This window comes from Echinops telfairi, unplaced genomic scaffold, assembly GCF_000313985.2.
Source record: "Echinops telfairi isolate 266 unplaced genomic scaffold, ASM31398v2 ScPeMD7_7424;HRSCAF=8462, whole genome shotgun sequence".
NCBI lineage: Eukaryota > Metazoa > Chordata > Mammalia > Afrosoricida > Tenrecidae > Echinops > Echinops telfairi.
In genome coordinates this window covers 24,324,967-24,342,672 of record NW_022111324.1, presented here as the reverse complement: position 1 = coordinate 24,342,672, position 17,706 = coordinate 24,324,967, and the positions used below count along the sequence as shown (strand labels likewise).

The following is a 17,706-nucleotide window of genomic DNA, read 5'->3' as shown; positions in this document are numbered from 1 at the left end:
TGGAGGAAGGCTTATTAACAACCTTCAAAATGCAGATGACACAATATGCTTGCTGAAAGTGAGGAGGACTTGAAGCACTTTCTGATAAAGATCAAGGATTGTAGCCTTCAGTATGGATTTTGACTCAATGTAAAATCAAAAATCTCATGGCCATCGAGTCTATTCTGACTTATAGTGACCCTGTAGGACAGGGTAGCACTGCTCCTCTGAATTTCTGAGCCTGTAACTCTTTACTGGAGTAGAAAGCCCCATATTTCTCCAGCAGAGTTGTCTGGTGGTTTCGAACCACTGACTTTGCAGTTAGCAGCCCAACACAAGAGCTCCTACTCAATGTAAAGACGATCCCAAATCTCACAATTGGGCTAGCATGTAGTATCATGCTAACCAGAGAAAAGATTGAAGATGTCGAGGAGTCACCATCAATGCTCATTGAAGCGGCAGTCAGGAGATCAGAAGGCGCGCTGCATTGAGTAAGCCTGTGGCACAAGACCCTTTTAGAATGTGGAAAAGCAAAGACGTAACTTTGAGGACTCCGGTCTGCCTGACCCAAGGTTGGGCACTGACTAACGAAGGCAGAAGATGAAGAGATGCATTTACATTGTGATGCTGGCTGAGGGTATTGGAAATACCATGGACTGCCAAAAGGACAAAGACATTGTATCTTGGAAGAATACAGCCAGAGGCGAGGTGGGTGAGACTTTGTCTTCCCCATTTTGGACACGTTGTCAGGAGAGACGGGTCCCTGGAGAAGGACAGCTTGGTTGGTAATGCAGAGGAAGGCCCTCAATGAGACAGCCCAACACAGAGCTGCCACAAGGGGCCCCAGCAGAGGCACAAGTGGGAAGACAGCGCAGGACTGGGCAGTGTGGTGTTCTGGTGGGTACAGGGTCTCTATGGTACAATGGGTTACGCCGTGGACTGCTAGTTTGAAAGCACCAGCTTCACAGGACAAAGATGTGGCTTCTCCTCCCATAAAGATTTACAGCCTTGGAAACCCATCGACTATTCTAGCCTGCCCTATGAAGTCGCTCGGAGTCGTTATCTACTGGCTGGCAGTGAGTTTGGGGAGAAGGACTAGGGCTGTCCCTAAAGTTATCTTCGTTATGTTAATGAGACCAGTGTAGGGTGTGTCTGAACCGTATCATTTCTGAGAATTAAGGAGCAGCAGAAATGATGGCAAGCAAGCAGGGGATGCTAAGTCCCACGGGAAGATCGCCAAGGAAGTGAGGGCTGGGATCTTCCCTCAGAGTTCACAGAGCGAGAACCCTCCTCTGGAACTCGTGCCCCAGTGTGTACTTTGAGATTCTGGAAGTGTGTGTGTGAAAGAGAGAGAGAGATTGATCTTCTCTGAAAGCCATTCATTGAGGGTAGGTATGAGAGTATTGAAGAGCAAGGATGCTACTTTGAGGACTGAGGTGTGCCTGACCCAAGCCATGGTATTGTCCATTGCCTCATACGCATGTGAGAGTTGGACATTGAATAAGGAAGGGAGCAGAGGAATCAATGCATTTGACTTGAGGTGCTGGGAGAGAATATTGGAAGTACCATGGACGGCTAAAAGGACAAACCAATCTGTGTTGGAAGATGTAAGACCAGAGTGCTCCTTAGAGGCAAGAATGGCAAGGCTTCATCTGACAGACTTTGGACATCTTGTCAGGAGAGGCCAGTCCCTGCAGAAGGACTCATGTTTGGTAAAGTTGAAGAGTGGCGAAAAAGAGGCAGGCCCTCAGTGAGCTGGATTGGCACAGTGGCTGCATCCATGGGCTCAGGCATGGGAACAATTGTGAGGATGGCGCGGGACTGTGCAGTGTTTCTGTTGTCACTCTGGTCGCTATGGGTCTGAGTTGACTTGATGGAACCTAGCCATAACAACATGTCTGTAAGGGCCCCACTAAAGGAGGAAGCAAGAGAGGCTGAATGGGTGAACAAGGAGCAAACGGATCTTGGCCATCAAGTCCGTTTACAGGGTCACATTAGTCCTGGCACTCCTCCCATCAAAGTTATTGCACATCTGGTGAGCCCAGAGCATGAAAACTGATACAGATAAGCGCTCACAACACAGGGAATCCAGGACAGGCAAACCCCTCAGGAACAGTAATGGGAGCAGTGATACCAGGAGGGGAAGGGGAAGGGGAAAGTGCGGGGAGAAAGGGGGAACTGATCACAATGATGTACATATAACCCCCACCCCTACCCCCATCCCCCGGGGGGATGAACAACAGAAAAATGGGTGAAGGGAAACAGTGGACGATATAAGATATGAAGATAATAATAATTTATAATTTATCACCACTTCATGAGAGAGGGAGGGTGGGGGAAGGAGGGGAAAATGAGGAGCTGATACCAAGGGCTCAAGTAGAAAGAAAATGTTTTGAAAATGATGATGGCAACATATGTACAAAAGTGCTTGACACAATGGATGGCTGTATGGATTGTGATAAGAGCTGTGAGAGCTCCCAATAAAATGATTTTTTTAAAAACCAAACTCATTGCAATCAAGTGGATTAAGCACTGGCAGCCCCAGGCTGTGTTGCTCACGGTGAGGCTGCAGGCTCCACCCTCTCTCCCAGCCATTCCTTCTATAGCTACTCACACCCTGCTACCCTGCTGGCAGCAGTGCCACTGCGGGGGAGGGGGTGGTGGTGGTTCTGGGCTCTGAGTGGTGTCAGCTTTGTTGTTGCTCCGGGCATAGAGTGGGGGAAGCCTGCGATTGGAAGGTAAGGCGAGCAGGGGGAGGGCTGGAGAGGTTGTTCTTTGATGGATTTCTTGGGCTTTGAGAGCAGAGGCACTGGGGATAGAAGGTGGGGGCGTCGAGGAAGTGGGGAAGCCAAGGTCCAGGAGTGCATAGTGGCCTGGCCATTGGGCCCTTTGGTCCAGAATCCTCTCCTAGAAGTCCTACTGCAATCCCTACATTTTCTGTTGCAGTCCACAGAGACCGAGGTTGTTCGGCTCCGTGGGAAAAATGAAACTGAAAGCAAACCTTGGCAGTTGCTGGGGCCTTTTCCTCCTCTGATATTTGAGGCCGGCTTTCCTCCTCCAAGTGTTTCTGCTTCCTTACCACAGCCTGCCTTACGCAGTCTGTCCACACGTTCGTATCAAACAATTCGTTGCTCAGAGGCCCAGAGAGAGTGCTGATTTTTTGCCATTGATGAGACCTCTGAAGGTGGTGGCTTGGAGACTGTCAGATGGGTAAAATTGGCTGGGACACAATTTGTGCGTTTTGTAGCAGATGCAATTATTTAGACTACAAGGTCAACATGAGGGGCTATCTGATGTTCAGAGTGGGTCGCTAGCACTCAGATTGGAATGAGAGTAGTTGGACTACGTTGAGCCCACGGTTCCCTGTTTGTGTAGTATCTGTATGTAAAGGAGCCCTGGTGGGGTGATGTTTATGTATTGGGCTGCGATCTGCATGGCTGGCAGTTTGAAACCACCAGCAGCTCTGTGGGAGAAAGACTGGGCTTTCCTTAAACAGTTCGTCTCAGAAACCCACAGGGCTCACTATGAGTCAGCATTGACTGGACGGCAATGAGGTTTTTTGTTGTTGTTGCTTGTTTATGCACATGGGTGAGAACAGAATTAGTTAATTTTAAAAATTTTTTATTAAAAATGTAATAAACTCTGTTATTTATTGAGGGTCAAATACTTGCCACACATGGAACTATTGGGTACTCCACCCATGTGACTTAATTTATTCTGACCAAATTTAAAAGTATAGAAAATCAGTATCTAAAGTGACGATCTAAGAGCAGCAATCAGGAAGTAACAGCACGAAACCTAAGTGTTACCTAAGCAAGAGTCAGCAGAAGGCATTGGAAGTGAGCCAATTTCCTGGTCATAGAAGAAATGCAAATTGACACAAACCAGAAAATACCTTTCACCTCCTAAGTGAAGTGTGTTTTTCTTGTTTTTTTCCCTTCCTTTTTAAAGAGGCTGTTTACTTCTAGTAAGAGAAAGCCTTGGGTGGCAAAACAGTTGATGCGCTCAGCTGCTAGCCAAAGCTGGCAGTTTGGGTCCACAGGGCAATGTCTAGGAAGAAAGGTGTGGCAACTTGCTGCTGTAAATTCACCCCATGAACCCCCCAAGGAATACAGCTCCACTCTGACATCCGTGGAATCCACCAGAGATCAGCTCGTTAACCCATAGACGACAGAACAAGGAATGACTGGGGCTGGCACGGAGACCGTCCTCAAGGCCGGGTCCCAGTCCACCCTCCTGTTCAACTAGCCTCCCGTCCACCTGCAGTGTGGTCTTGGAATCAGTCGTGTGGCCTGAACGTGGTAGGGACATATTATAAGTAAAGAACAAGTCTTTTCTGACCCAAACTTCTCCCAGATGTCAGGCTTAAAACAGCATCATAGTACAAGGTGTTCAGAGAGGTTAAGAAAGATACTGAAGATTACATAGCCGTCCTTATATGGAACATCTACATGAGCCAAGAGTCAATTGGATGAGCAGAACAAGGGAACAATGCCTGGTTTAAAATCAGGGAAGATGTGTGTCAGGATTGTATCCTCTCAACATACGTATCCAAGTTGTACGCTGAGCAAATATTCCAAGAAGCTGGATCCTGTGAAGAAGAGTGTGGCATCAGAATTGAAGGAAGACTTGTTAACATCCTGGGATGTGCAGATAACACCACCTTGCTTGTTGGAAGTGAGGAGGACGTGAAGCACTTGCTGTTGAAGATCAAGGCTTGCAACCTTCGGTATGGATTGCAACTCAGTGTAAAGAACATAAAAATCCCCACACATGGTCTGATAGGTCGTATCATGATAAATGGAGAAAAGTTTGAAGTTGCCAAGGATGCCATCTTGCTTGGCTCCCCAATCAATGCTCAGGGAAGCAGCAGGCCAGAGAGATCAAATAGGATCTTGCTTTGGGTAAATCTGCTGCACAAGTGTGGGAAAGCAAGGAGATCACTTTGAGGACCACAGTGTGCCTGATCCAAGCTATTGGTAGTTCCAGTGGTCTCATGTGCATGTGAAAGTTGGACAATAAATAAGAAACCCAGCAGAAAAATTGATGCCTTTGAATTATGGCATTGGTGAAGAATGCTGGAAGCATGGTGAACTGCCAGAAGAAGCTAAACTGCTTTGGAAAAAGTCCAGCTAGAAACTTCTTAGAAGTGAAGACGGTGAAACTTGGTCTCAAGTACATCAGGAGAGCCCAGTCCCCGGAAAAGGATATATCATGCTTGGTAAAGTAGTGGATCTGTGAAACAGAGGGAGGCTGTCGAGGAAACCGTTGACACCATGTCTTCAACCATGGGCTCCAACATCACGGTGACTGTGAGGACGGTGCCGGACCAGGGAATGCTCTGTTGGGCATCGGGGTGCTAGGAGTCAGAAGTGCCGAGGTGGCACTGGAAAACCATGCTCTTACTGTGCTGACTCATAGGGCATGAAACACTGCCCGGTCCTGTGTCTTACTCACAATTGTGCTTATGTTTAAGGCCATCATGCAGCCACTGTGTCAATGCATCATGACGAAGGGCTTCTTCTTAAAGCCCCATTACTTTGCCAAGCATGCCAGCTTTCCCCAAGGACTGGTCTCTCTTGACAATACGTCCAAAGTACTTGAGACAAAAGCCTCACCCTCGCCTCTAAGTAACATTCTGGTGGGACTTTTCCAAGGCAGATGTGTTTGGTTTCTTGGCACTTCCAATATTCTTCACCTCCCTGACAATGTTTTGATTCGGTCCATTAAGTTTTCCATAGCTCTTCCCTTAGAAGTGTCCATCTCATTCCTTCTTCACAGTCTGTTCTTGCTCTAGAAGCTCTGCTGAAGCCTGTTCACAATGAGTGACCCTGCTGGCATTTGACATGCTAGTGGCAAAACATGACAGCAGCACACAAGCCACCACCGTATGACAAGTTGACAGACAATTGGGGGAACAACAACTGTGATTAAAACAAAAAAAGGTAGTGTATGCATTGTGCTGCTAACCCCAAGGTCAGTGGTTTGAAGCCATCAGCCCCTCCACTGGAGAAAGAGGCACCAGTTGGCTTCCATAAAATGCAGAAATTCCACGGGGCAGTTTTATACGTCCTGTACCATCACCATGAGATAGAATTAACTTGACAGCAGTGGTTTTAAAAATCTTTTTCTTTTCGATTTTGGTATAGTGCGTCAGTATACATACCTTGAAAATGTTGAAAGTAAAATTAATTTCTATGATTCCATTCTAAAATGACAACCTGTCTCTCCTGCTTCCAGGTGAAATGTTAGAAGCATTGGACACCTCTGGCCCTGCTAGTCTTCCGTGAGATAATCCCTCACAGAAAGAAGCTTTCTCTATCCTCACAGAGGTTTCTAAGTTCTACAGGCCTCTCTCATCAAGGGCAAAGCAGGTAAAGTTTCAGTTTCACAAAGAAAAGCAAAAGGTGGCATTTACCATAATGGAGAGTGAGAGCCGTAAGGGCCCCCAGGAGAGCCTCCTGTCATCCCAGAGTGGGAAATCTACCATGAAGGACAATCATCAATTGATCCTGGCTGCTCGAACAGGAGATGTGGAGAAGGCCCAACAATTGCTAGAAAGGGGGGCTGATGTCAACTTCCAGGACGAATGGGGCTGGGCGCCCTTACACAACGCTGTGCAGAACGGCAAGGAGAACCTTGTGGACCTTCTGCTGCTCCACGGCGCCGACCCTCGTCTCAGGAAGCGCAATGGGGCCACGCCCTTCATCCTTGCTGGGATTGCGGGCCATGTGAACCTGCTCCAGCGTTTCCTCTCTTTTAAAGGATCAGACGTCAATGAGTGTGACTTCAACGGCTTCACGGCTTTCATGGAAGCTGCTGCCTATGGTAAAATCGAAGCGTTAAGGTTCCTGCACGAAAGAGGAGCGGACGTGAACTTGCGCCGAAACCCAAAGGAGGAGCAAAAGAAGCTGCGGAAAGGAGGGGCCACGGCTCTCATGGATGCTGCGGAAAAAGGCCAGGTGGACGCCTTGACCATCCTCCTGGACGAGATGGACGCAGATGTCAACGTCCGCGACAACCTGGGCAGAAACGCCTTGGTCCACGCGCTCTTGCGCTCTCGCGACGGGAAGCTGAGCGCCACCACCGGTAAGGCCATCACCCGCGTGCTGCTGGACCGCGGGGCGGACGTCAGGGTGAGGGGCGAAGGAAGGAAAACGCCCCTGATCCTGGCGGTGGAAGCCAAGGACGTGGACTTGGTGCGGCTGCTTCTGGATCAAGAGCGAATCGAAAAGAACGAGACGGACAGCGAAGGGCAGACGGCTCTGATGATGGCCGTGCGCCTGGGCCTGGGGGACACGGCCCGCTTGCTGTGCGCGCGCGGGGCCAGCGTGCACTGTGGGCCTCTGGTGATGGAGGCCCTGCGGAATCACGACAGTTCTCTGGCAGAGTTTCTGCGCAGTCAGGGCGCCACCGAGGACGTCCCGGTCCCTGCGGAGGACTGGCAACCTCAGAGTCCACGTTGGAGGGCCGCCCTGGAAAAACTCCACAGGATACACCGCCCGATGATCGGCAAACTCAAGATCTTTATCGTGGACGAGTACAAAATTGCTGACACCTCCGAAGGGGGCGTCTACCTGGGTTTGTACCAGGAGCAGGAGGCCGCTGTGAAGCGGTTCCGCGAGGAGAGCCCACAGGCTGAGAAGGAACTCCTGTGCCTGAAAGACATCCGGTGGAACAGTCACTTGGTGACATTCTGTGGGAGCGAGAGCCAAGGGGGTTGTGTGTACGTGTGCCTCGCCCTCTGTGAGCGAACGCTGCAGGAGCACTTTGCTCTGCCCAGCGAGGAAGCCGCTGCAGAACACGACGACCACCAGGAAGATGAGTTTGCCAGGAATGCCCTGCTGTCTGTATTTAAAGCTCTTGAAGAACTACACCAGGTGTACGCCCACCAGGATCTGCACCCACAAAACATCTTACTAGGTGAGTCCCCAGTACCCATCCTTCCTTAGATGGTTCTGGGCTTTTGGTTTACAAAAGAAATGTTTCGCTGCAGTTAGGAAAAAGCTAAAGGAAAAATTCACATGTAGATTATACCATTTCCAGACGACAGCAACAACTTGTTCAGGGCAATGTCTCTTGGCTACCAGTTATCACTGGGTTTCCATAGTCCATACGAAGGTGGGTGGAGTGCCAGGCTCACCTTATATTTCCCTGGGCAAAATAGAAATAGGAAGGTGTTTCACATTTGGAGAATGCAGACAGTTCCAGAAGTTTGGATTCCTAGAGTAGTCTGCAAGCCAGAGAGAGACTTCTAAAGGTGGGTTCCTACATGAAGCTCGGTGGCAAACCTGAAGTCAGATTTGGAGGTGTCTGGGGATGATTCTAATGTTCTCTATCTTAAAATGACAATGAGGTATCTAAAATGAACCAGAGACATATGCACACCATAGATATGTGAATGGATTTGGGGCTCGCACTTAATTCTAGCTCCAATATAAGAACAATTAGTTCTTATGACATGGCCCTGCTTGATACTTGCCCTCATGACGAGATCAGTGAAGATATGGGTGCTACAGCAAAGTGTGCTGAAGAAACCAGACGGTGCTCGGCTATCAGAATAGCATCTGAGGTCTTAAAGGCTTGTCTTCAAACAAGCAGTCATGTAAGTTAGGTATCAACTAAGTCCACATGGAAGAAGCACACCAGCCCATGTGATCCAAGGATTGTAAATAATAAAATCCAAATCTGAAGAAGGGAATGATATCAGAGATTAAATTGTGAACACTGGGTTTGCAGAACACTATGGATGACACTGGAAGCCCCAAATCCATTTGCATAAAGACAGTAATTGGATTGATAATTTGCCTAGGGGCAAGTCAGGGAAGGCTAGGAGGCAACGGAGAGCTAACAAAATGAATCTGAGAAGAAATGTAGCCGACCTGGCGATCTGGTGATCTGTTCCTGTAAAGATTATAGCCTAGGCATGGTCAATAGTTCAAACCCACTAGTAGTTTCTTAGAAGAAAGACTGGGCTTTCTACTGCAGTTACAGCAGCAGTTCTCAACCTGTGGGTCGCGACCCCATTGGGGATTGAACAAAACGACCCTTTCACAGGGATCGCCTAAGACCATCAGAAAACACATATTTCTGATGGTCTTAGGAACTGAGACACGGCTCCTCTCTCCGTCTCCAGGTGGGTCTGCCCACATGAAGATATGCTGATCTGGTGAGAAAGAAGCTATCTCAACCTTCGCACTGACATTGGCATTTTATGCATACTGTCGCAACATGTAGCAATGTAGGTTACTGTTGTAATTATGTTAAGACTGTTATCAATGCTACACCATGCTTCAAGGCAAATTTCATTTATTTGTATTTAGAAATACATATTTCACAATATATAATTACATATTGTATTTGATTAATCACTATGCTTTAATTATGTTCAATTTGTAACAATGAAAACACATCCTGCATATCAGATATTTACATGACAATTCCTAACAGTAGCAAAATGACAGTGATGAAGTAGCAATGTAAATCATGTTATGGTTGGGGGTCACCACCACACGAGGCACGTATGAAAGGGTGGTGGCATTAGGAAGGTTGAGAACCGCTGAGTTACAGTCTCAGAAACCCAAAGGGGTGGCTTTGCGTCAGTGCTGACTGGATGGAAGTGAGTTTGGAGTTTGAGTTCACCCTCTGGGGCAGGTCTACTCTGTCACACAGAGTTGCTATGAGTCAGAATTGACTCAAGAGCAGGAACAAAAAACTTTCAAAGGCTGTGTTGAGATCCAAATGCAGACGGATCATCTGGGACACCAGAGGTGCCCAGCCAAAGTCTGAAGTCTAACCAGAAGCAGATAGCTGGCATATTAGTCATACATTGAGATTTAAGTTTGGTGGAAGAATATAGGGGAACAGGAGGGTTCAGCTATTGAGAGGCAAAGAGAATGGTATTTGAAGGCCTGGAATAGAGAAGCGGATAAAAGCATTCAACTGCTCTTGCATGCTGTCGACTGGACTCCCACTCATAGCAAGCGTATGTGACAGAGAGCAGTAGCCCTGTAGGGTCTCCTGGGCTGAAATCGCTATGGGAGCAGGTTGCCAAGTCTTTCCTCTTGTGGAACTGCTGGTGGGTTTGAATTGCTGATTTGGGGTTAGCTGTCGAGTGCCTAACCAATGTGCCACCAGCACTCCTTCAGAAGACAATTAGGATCTGGTGGATAATTTGGAGATCCTTTTGAGAAGCTCTGTCCTGGTTTGTAGCTGCTTGGCTGGGGGATTGGCCAAAACACGAAGATGTGTGCAGCTCTCTCAAGTGAGACTCAGTCAAAGAGCAGATTCTTCTCAGGTCTGAACTGCTGACCTTGATGTAAGTGTTTCGTATAACATCATCTAAAAAGTGGATTGACTTGTGCATTCCCCCTTGCTCAGAATTTCTAGTGCCATCTCTGCTATTCTTAATTAGTTAACATAGCATCAGTTCGGGCCCATAGTGACCTCCTGTGGTGAAGAATAGATCTAGTCTCTATAGAGGTTTCAATGACCGTGATCTGTCCGAATTAGATCTTTCTTTCAAGATTCCTCTGGGCGATTCAGATAGCTAATTTTTCAGTGAGTGGCCAAGAGCTTACTCTCTGGCACCACCCAAGGTCTTCTAAGGATTGCTCCCTCAGTGGAAAGGCGGCAGATCACACCCCGTGCAACCCTTCTTTCCTAGGGGCCACGAATAGAGCATGGGGTTGTCACTCCACGCAGGACCACTGATTGGGACATCAAGCGGTTGGTGATCCCAAGAAAGATAAAGTCAAATGTCTAAACCAGAAGACTGCTTGGCAAGGCACCTTGCTAAATGACAGGTACTGCTTATTCCCCGAATAGCCGCCCTGAAAAGAGTAGAAATTCTGGAAATTGCTTCCATCCCCTCCCTATGGTGGGCTGGATGACACAGATGCAACTCAAAGGGCATCGGGGATTCTCAGCTGCAAAGATGGTCTTACAGTTATTGGGGGAGTGAAGACTCCATGAAAAAGATGTATAGAACAAAGGAAATTACACCCAAAGAAACAGAGCTGGCTCTCTGCTCCTCCTTGTGCGACAGGCAGCCGCTTCTTCCCTTCCTGTGCAGTCCCAGCCTCATCCCAGAGACACCATGGTGAAGGTCAGAGCGAACGGATTCGGCCCGCATTGGGCGCCTGGTCACCAGGGCTGCTTTCCACTCTGGCAAAGTGGAGATTGTTGCCATCAATAACCCCTACATTGATCTGAACTACATGGTCTACATGCTCCAGTATGATTCCACCCACGGCAAGTTCAGTGGCACCATCAAGGCTGAGAATGGGAAGATTTTCGTCAACGGGAAGGCCATCTGCATCTCCCAGGAGTGATATCCCGCCAACATCAAGTGGGGTGAGGCTGGGGATGAGTATGTTGTGGAGTCCACTGGTGTCTTCAAAACCCTAGAGAAGGCTGGGACTCACTTGGAGGGCAGTGCCAAAAGGGTGATCATCTTTGTGATGGGCATGAACCACAAGAAGTATGACAACTCCTTCAAGATTGCCAGCAATGCCTCCTACACCACCAACTGCTTAGCCCCCCTAGCCAAGGTCATCCATCACAATTTTGGCACCGTGGAAGGACTCATGACCACAGTCCATGCCATCACTGCCACCCAGAAGACCATGGACGGCCCCTCTGGGAAACTGATGTGATGGCCATGGGGCAGTCCAGAACGTCATCCCTGCATCTACTGGCACCGCCAAGGCTGTGGGCAAGGTTATCCCGGAGCTGAATGGGAAACTCACCGGCATGGCCTTCATGTCCCCATCCCCAATGTGTCCATCCTGGATCTCACCTGCCATCTGGAGAAAGCTGCCAAGTATGATGACATCAACAAGGTGGTGAAGCAGGCGGCCGATGGTCCCCTCAAGGGCATCCTGGGCTACACTGAGGACCAGGTTGTCTCCTGTGACTTCAATAGTGACCCCCACTCTTCCACCTTTGATGCTGGGGCTCGCATTGCCCTCAACGACCACTTGTCAAGCTCATTTCCTGGTATGACAATGAATCTGGCTACAGCAACAGGGTGGTGGACCTCCTGGTCCACATGTCCTCCAAGGAGTAAGAGCCCCCCTGGACCACCAGCCCCAGCAACAGCACTAGAGGAAGAGAGGTCCTCAGCTGCTAGGGAGCCTTTGCCCCCAACTCAATCCCCCAACACACTGAGAATATTCCATCCAGACCCCCTGAAGGAAGGGGAGGGGCTTAGCAAGTTTTGTCATGTACCATCAATAAAGTACACTGTACCCAGAAGACAAAAAGAAACAGAGCTAACCAAGATACCACAACACACATATAAAGAAAATACAATGAATAAAACCAGAGAATAAAGACAGGCTATTATACCCCAAACCCCAAACAAATAGCACTGTGTAAGGAAGTTTAGTATTGGAAAATATACTTGTTTAAATACATTTTTAAAAATCTTCGATAGTGGCTTAAACATTAAGTTATTGAGCTAGAAGATTATCTTGAAACATCCTCTGAGGACATAGCAGAAAAAATGTAAGGAGATGGAAAGCATAAAAAATAAATTTTGACTCATGAAGGCTAGATCCAGACATTCCAACAGTCATCCATTAGGCATCCCAGAGGGGAGAGAGAGAGCAATATAAAAAATTGTAAAAACAGAATTTTTAAGAAGTGAAGTCAGATACCAATGGAAAGGACTTGCCAAGAGCCAAGAAGGACAATTAAGGAAAAACACATTGACCCACATCAGAAAGGGGTCTCAAAGCAACAATAAAAAAAGCAGAACTCAAAAGCTACCAGTAAATCAATCCACGTAGCCTTGCTTCTCAGAGTTGTTCAAGCCAGAAGCATTTACAGGACAAAGCACCCACTTGTCCCTCCTTTACCTTGTCCTTGTTCCTGACCCCTGGCCCCAGAAACTCTCTCAGCCTCTCATCTATGCAGCCTTCTCTCTGAGGATTCACCGGCTTCCTTCAAGGAGGGAAAGATTCAAAGGTAGGCACGAAGTGGACAAGGAAGCAACGACCGAGTACAATGGTGGTCTGTGGTGGGTGGGCTCCCTTGGGTGGGATACTCTGCTAAGTTGGTCTTGGGTTGTTGTACTTAAGCCATAGTATATGTATATCCCTCATTCTTGTCAGCTCCTTTATGCATCTGTATAAACCCTAGAGATTTCCTGAATGATCTGGTTTAATTTATCCTATTCCTGTTCACCCAGCCCCAACCCTCTGGCACGAAAGAAATAAGAAAGAGTGCTCTTAGCAGGACCCTAATAACTTGGTGTATTTAGCAGTGTTTTGAGGAGTAACGAGCATTAGAGATATAAACTTTAGAGATGACAGGTGGCACTTTGTTTTATAAATTTATTTAAATTAATTGACCCACAGCATGGAGAATCAGGATTTTTAATACACCTCTGTAAACTATCCCTTAGATTCTAAGAATGACGTTCGGTTGGCAGACTTTGACAAAAGCATCAAGCGAACTGGAGATCCACAGGAAATTGAAAAAGATTTACAGGTAATTCCTAAAATCTGGTTTACTTTTCCTCTTTCTGCTTCCTCCCTTATTTGTTCGTTACCTTATTTCCTACAGCCTATGAGAAAGTCTTCCTATTTTCATCAGGAAATCTCTTTCTTGTTTCAACCATGAATTTAGGCTTTGGGATGCCGGATCTAGTCCCAAAGCAGTTCAAGTGTGTCCAATCAGAGATACTTCAAATTTATCCCTGGACCAACACAGGCTTATGTTGCCTTTTCTTTCATTTATCAGCATAGAAATTGAAGTTTAAAACAACAACTTCCTAATTATAAAAGGGATGAGGACGGCGGTAGTTCAGTGGTAGAATTCTTATCGCCCAGAAGGGAGGACCAGGTTTAATTTCTGAACATTATACCTTCTGGGCAGCCACCACGTATCTGTGGGCGGAAGCATTCCATGCTGCTACGATGCTCGACACGTTTTCAGACTTAGATAGATGAGGCAGAAGGTCCTGATGATCTACTTTTGAAAAAATAACCCATAAAAATCCTATGGATCACAGCAGTCCTGCTCCATGGCGCACGGGATCCCCAGAGAAGAACAATAGGAAAAACCGTCAAATTACTTGTCGGTGTCTTGGGAGGTTGGACTGCTAACCACAAGGTCATCAGTTCAAACCCACCAGCAGCTCTGTGGGAGAGAACTGAGGCTGTCTGCTCCTGTAAAGATTACAGTCTCAGAAAGCTTATACTAGGGATTTAGTTGTGGGTTCAAAGCTTTCTCCAGTTTTGGTCACTGCCCTCACCCCCTTGCAGAAAATAGCACGTCACTGGACCTTTCCCTGAAAGTCAAACTTTCACTGTGGAGAGGAGTTGGTTTGTGCCTGAATCTGTGTGGAGTTGGCTGTCGCTTGCCCTTCTGTATCTCTTGGCATCTTCTGCTTCCTCCACTAGCTAGCTGAGCAAGCTGAGCGCGCCACACTAGACCCTTCTCCATGAGTTATGTTATGCCTCAGGAGAAAGTAAATGGGAGGATTGCTCTTGCTACTCCCATCAGATTTGCGGTTGAGCTCAGAAGGGGCTAAATACTGAGGTCCATTGAAAACATGTGGGAGGGAGGGAGCCAGCACCCAGCTTGACCAAAAGTTCCCCATTGACAAGTGCTCTCCTTCCTGGGTTTATACTCCTTCCTCCACCACCTTTAATTCTTGGCCCTCGTGGCTCAGTGGCTTCAGATGTCAGCTCCTTTGCTGGCTGGGTCTTGACTAGTGTAGAGTTCCTGGGCTGGCCTCTGCCTTTCCACCCCATCCTGGCCTGACTCCTGGGCCATCACTGTATCTTCCCTCGGACCGTGATGTGGACTGGTTGCCTGATACAGCCTGGTCATCTGCTGCCTGATACAGCCTTGCATTCCACACTTCCCCTGTTTATTTAAATTCTATCCATACGTTAAGGCCCACCTCACATCCCACTTCTTTTCTGTAACTCTAGCCCAGGACTACCTTTTGCTGCCCCCAGACATAAATTGTGGGATTGTATACTACCTTGAAGAGTTCTCCCTACGCTCCAAGACCCTTTGTGTCTGCTCTTCTTCCTAAGTCTTCAGACTCCTTGAGATTCTTCTCATCGTCTTTGATTTGTAGCCTGCACCACACCCTCCTAGCTCACTTGCCCAGAGGACACCCTCAAGCACCTGTGACATGACCTGTGTCTCCCGTGCAGGCCCTGGGCCGGCTGGTCCTGTATGTGGTCAAGAAGGGAGGCGTTCATTTTAAGGAGCTGGAGATCCAAAGCGATGAAGAGGTGTTTCAACGCTGTCCGGACGAGGAGAGTAGGGATCTCATTCGCCGCCTGCTTTGCCCTGGGGAAAACCAGCAGAGGCAACTGAGGAGCCTGCTGGACCACCCCTTCTTTTGGAGTTGGAAGAGGTAAGTGGGCTTCAAGGAGAAGGTGGTGGGGGCAGGGGTGATGTTGCTGCAGGGACTCGGTACAGCTCGCCTTTCCTCTCCAGGTGGAGCTTCCTAGCTGTGTGCCTTCGGAGCGCTTATTTCACTTGACTACCTTTGGGTGTTCTCTTCTGAAAAATAGGGAAACGATCCAGAGATTTTGAAAACATAGGGCTTCTAGGTTTTGTCTTTCAGACTGCGGTAAAAAATATAGAAGATACAATTTCCCATTACCATTTGAAGCTCATGATTGGGCGGCATGAGTTATTGCCCATGTTGTACAGTGGTCACCACAGTTTCCAAAACATTCTCCTCACTGCAGACCGAAGCTCGGCAGCCATACACTCTCCCTCCTCATGTCCCCGTCCTCCCAGCCCACGGGAACCCTGCCCTCGACAGCACGCGCTCTCTCAGGTGTTTGCCCAGCCTGGCCCAGTGATGGAAGTGGGAAGCCTGCAATGTTCACCCTCTGTGCCTGACCTCCTCCACCCGGCTCTTTTTTCAAGGTTTACCCAGGCCATAGCATGCATCCGAATTTAATTGATCTTTAAGGCTGAATGATATTTATTCATCCTGAAGTTTATTTATTCATCCATCCATTGATGGCCACTTGGGCGGTTTCCACCGTTTGACTCTTGGGAACAGGGCATCAATGAACATGGTGTCAACCTCTGACCTTGGGTTGAGCCCCACTTTTGATTCTTGTGATCGAGCAGTGCAGTTGCTGGGCTCTGGAGTTAGCTTTTGAGGAACCAAGCTTTTCCACCATGGCTGTACCGTTTGACAATGCCTGCCAGAATGGATGGGACTTCCAATTTCTCCATTTGCTCCTCAACACGTTACTTCCCATTTGTCTCCTAAGAACCATTCTTGTGAGTGTGAGGTGGTATCTCATCGTGGTTTTAATCACACTTGCCTTAAGACTAATGCCGTGGAGCATGTTTTTCATGTGCTCATTGTGGGGAAGTTGAGGCTTTCTTCTCCCGTGAAAAGCCACAGTCTCTCCAAGGCCAAGGGTGCCGACAGCCCCTGAAAGCTGGAAGAAGCCAAGAGAGGATTCTCCGCTCCACCGTCTAGAGGGAGTACAGCCCTGGCTTCAGACTTCCGGCCCCAAACCGTGACAGAATTGTACGTGTTGTTTTAGGCCACCGTGTTTGTGGTGGCCATAAGAAATCAAAACACCTACTGAAATCAGAATACATGTTCTTAAGAATGGAGAAAAACGAAAAGTTCAGTCTCAGACACCCAAGGGGCACTTCCACCCTGTCTTATAGGTAGGTATGAGTTGGAATCGACTAGAGGGCAGTGAGTTTTTAAAATTATTGGCCATTTGTATATACTCTTTGGAGAAATATCTATTCAAGCCTTTGCCTTATTTTCAGGGGGCCAGAAGAGTGGTTTTACTACTAACTTTATTAAAAATAAAAACAGGGCAGTTTCTTTTTGGAAAAGCGGGAGTGATCGCAATAATTCTGTCATCCTTAGACGCTACAGGACTCTCCGTGATGTGGGAAATATATCGGACATCAAAGTGCAAAAGACGGAAAGCCACATCCTGCAGCTACTGGAGCCAGGGCCATCTGAACAGGCGACAAGTTTTGCTAACTGGACTGCTGAGGTAGGAAAAATTCCTATGGCCTGGGGGTTATTCCAGAAATAAGAATCTGTTTAACAGGCTCATTACATCTTCCAACAAGTGGCTCTAAATGTTTATGTGCATTTTCCTTTTCAACTCGTCTTATTTCTTGGGCTGGGCACTTAGTGATATTCCTTCCCTCCCTTCCCATCCCAGGCCCCCTTTGTTCTTTTTTTGCAATTTGTTGTTGTTATGTGTTGTTGAGTTCTGGCAGCCTTAGTGTTAAACAGAAACAAGCACTGCTGGTCTCGCATCATTCTCATAATTGTCTTTTTTTTTATCATTTTACTGGGGGCTCGTACAACTCTATCACAGTCCATATATCCATCCATTGTGTCAAGCACATTTGTACATTTGTTGCCCTCATCATTCTCAAAACATTCACTTTCCACTTCAGCCCCTGGTATCAGCTCTCAATTTTCCTCCTCCCTCCCCCCTCTCCCCTCCCTCATGAACCCTTGATAATTCATAAATTATTATTTTATCATATCTTACACTGACCGACATTTCCCTTAGCCCACTTTTCTGTTGCCCAGCCCCCAGGTAGGAGGTTATATGTGGTTATATATCCTTGTAATCAGTTCCCCCTTTCCACCCCACCTTCCCTCCACCCTCCTGGTATCGCCACTCTCAGCACTGGTCCTGAAAGGATCATCTGTCCTGGATTCCCTGTGTTTCCAGTTCCTAT

The 17,706-nt window shown here is 47.7% G+C and overlaps 1 protein-coding gene across 2 annotated transcripts in view; it reads left to right on the top strand.

The window, feature by feature from the left end:
* The first annotated feature begins 2,694 nt into the window (after positions 1 to 2,694).
* The window catches only part of RNASEL (ribonuclease L), a 21,516-nt gene continuing 6,504 nt past the window's right edge, over positions 2,695 to 17,706 (top strand). Inside the window, exons 1-5 of one of the 2 annotated variants that reach the window (XM_004706690.2) lie at positions 2,695 to 2,717; positions 6,220 to 7,902; positions 13,391 to 13,476; positions 15,159 to 15,364; positions 16,868 to 17,000. In XM_004706690.2, coding sequence (XP_004706747.1) covers positions 6,402 to 7,902; positions 13,391 to 13,476; positions 15,159 to 15,364; positions 16,868 to 17,000 — 1,926 coding nt within the window. In that variant the 5' untranslated portion in view covers positions 2,695 to 2,717; positions 6,220 to 6,401. Of the gene's footprint in view, positions 2,718 to 5,854; positions 5,925 to 6,219; positions 7,903 to 13,390; positions 13,477 to 15,158; positions 15,365 to 16,867; positions 17,001 to 17,706 lie in introns of those variants that run through there. The other variant, XM_045298087.1, reaches the window with a different exon arrangement.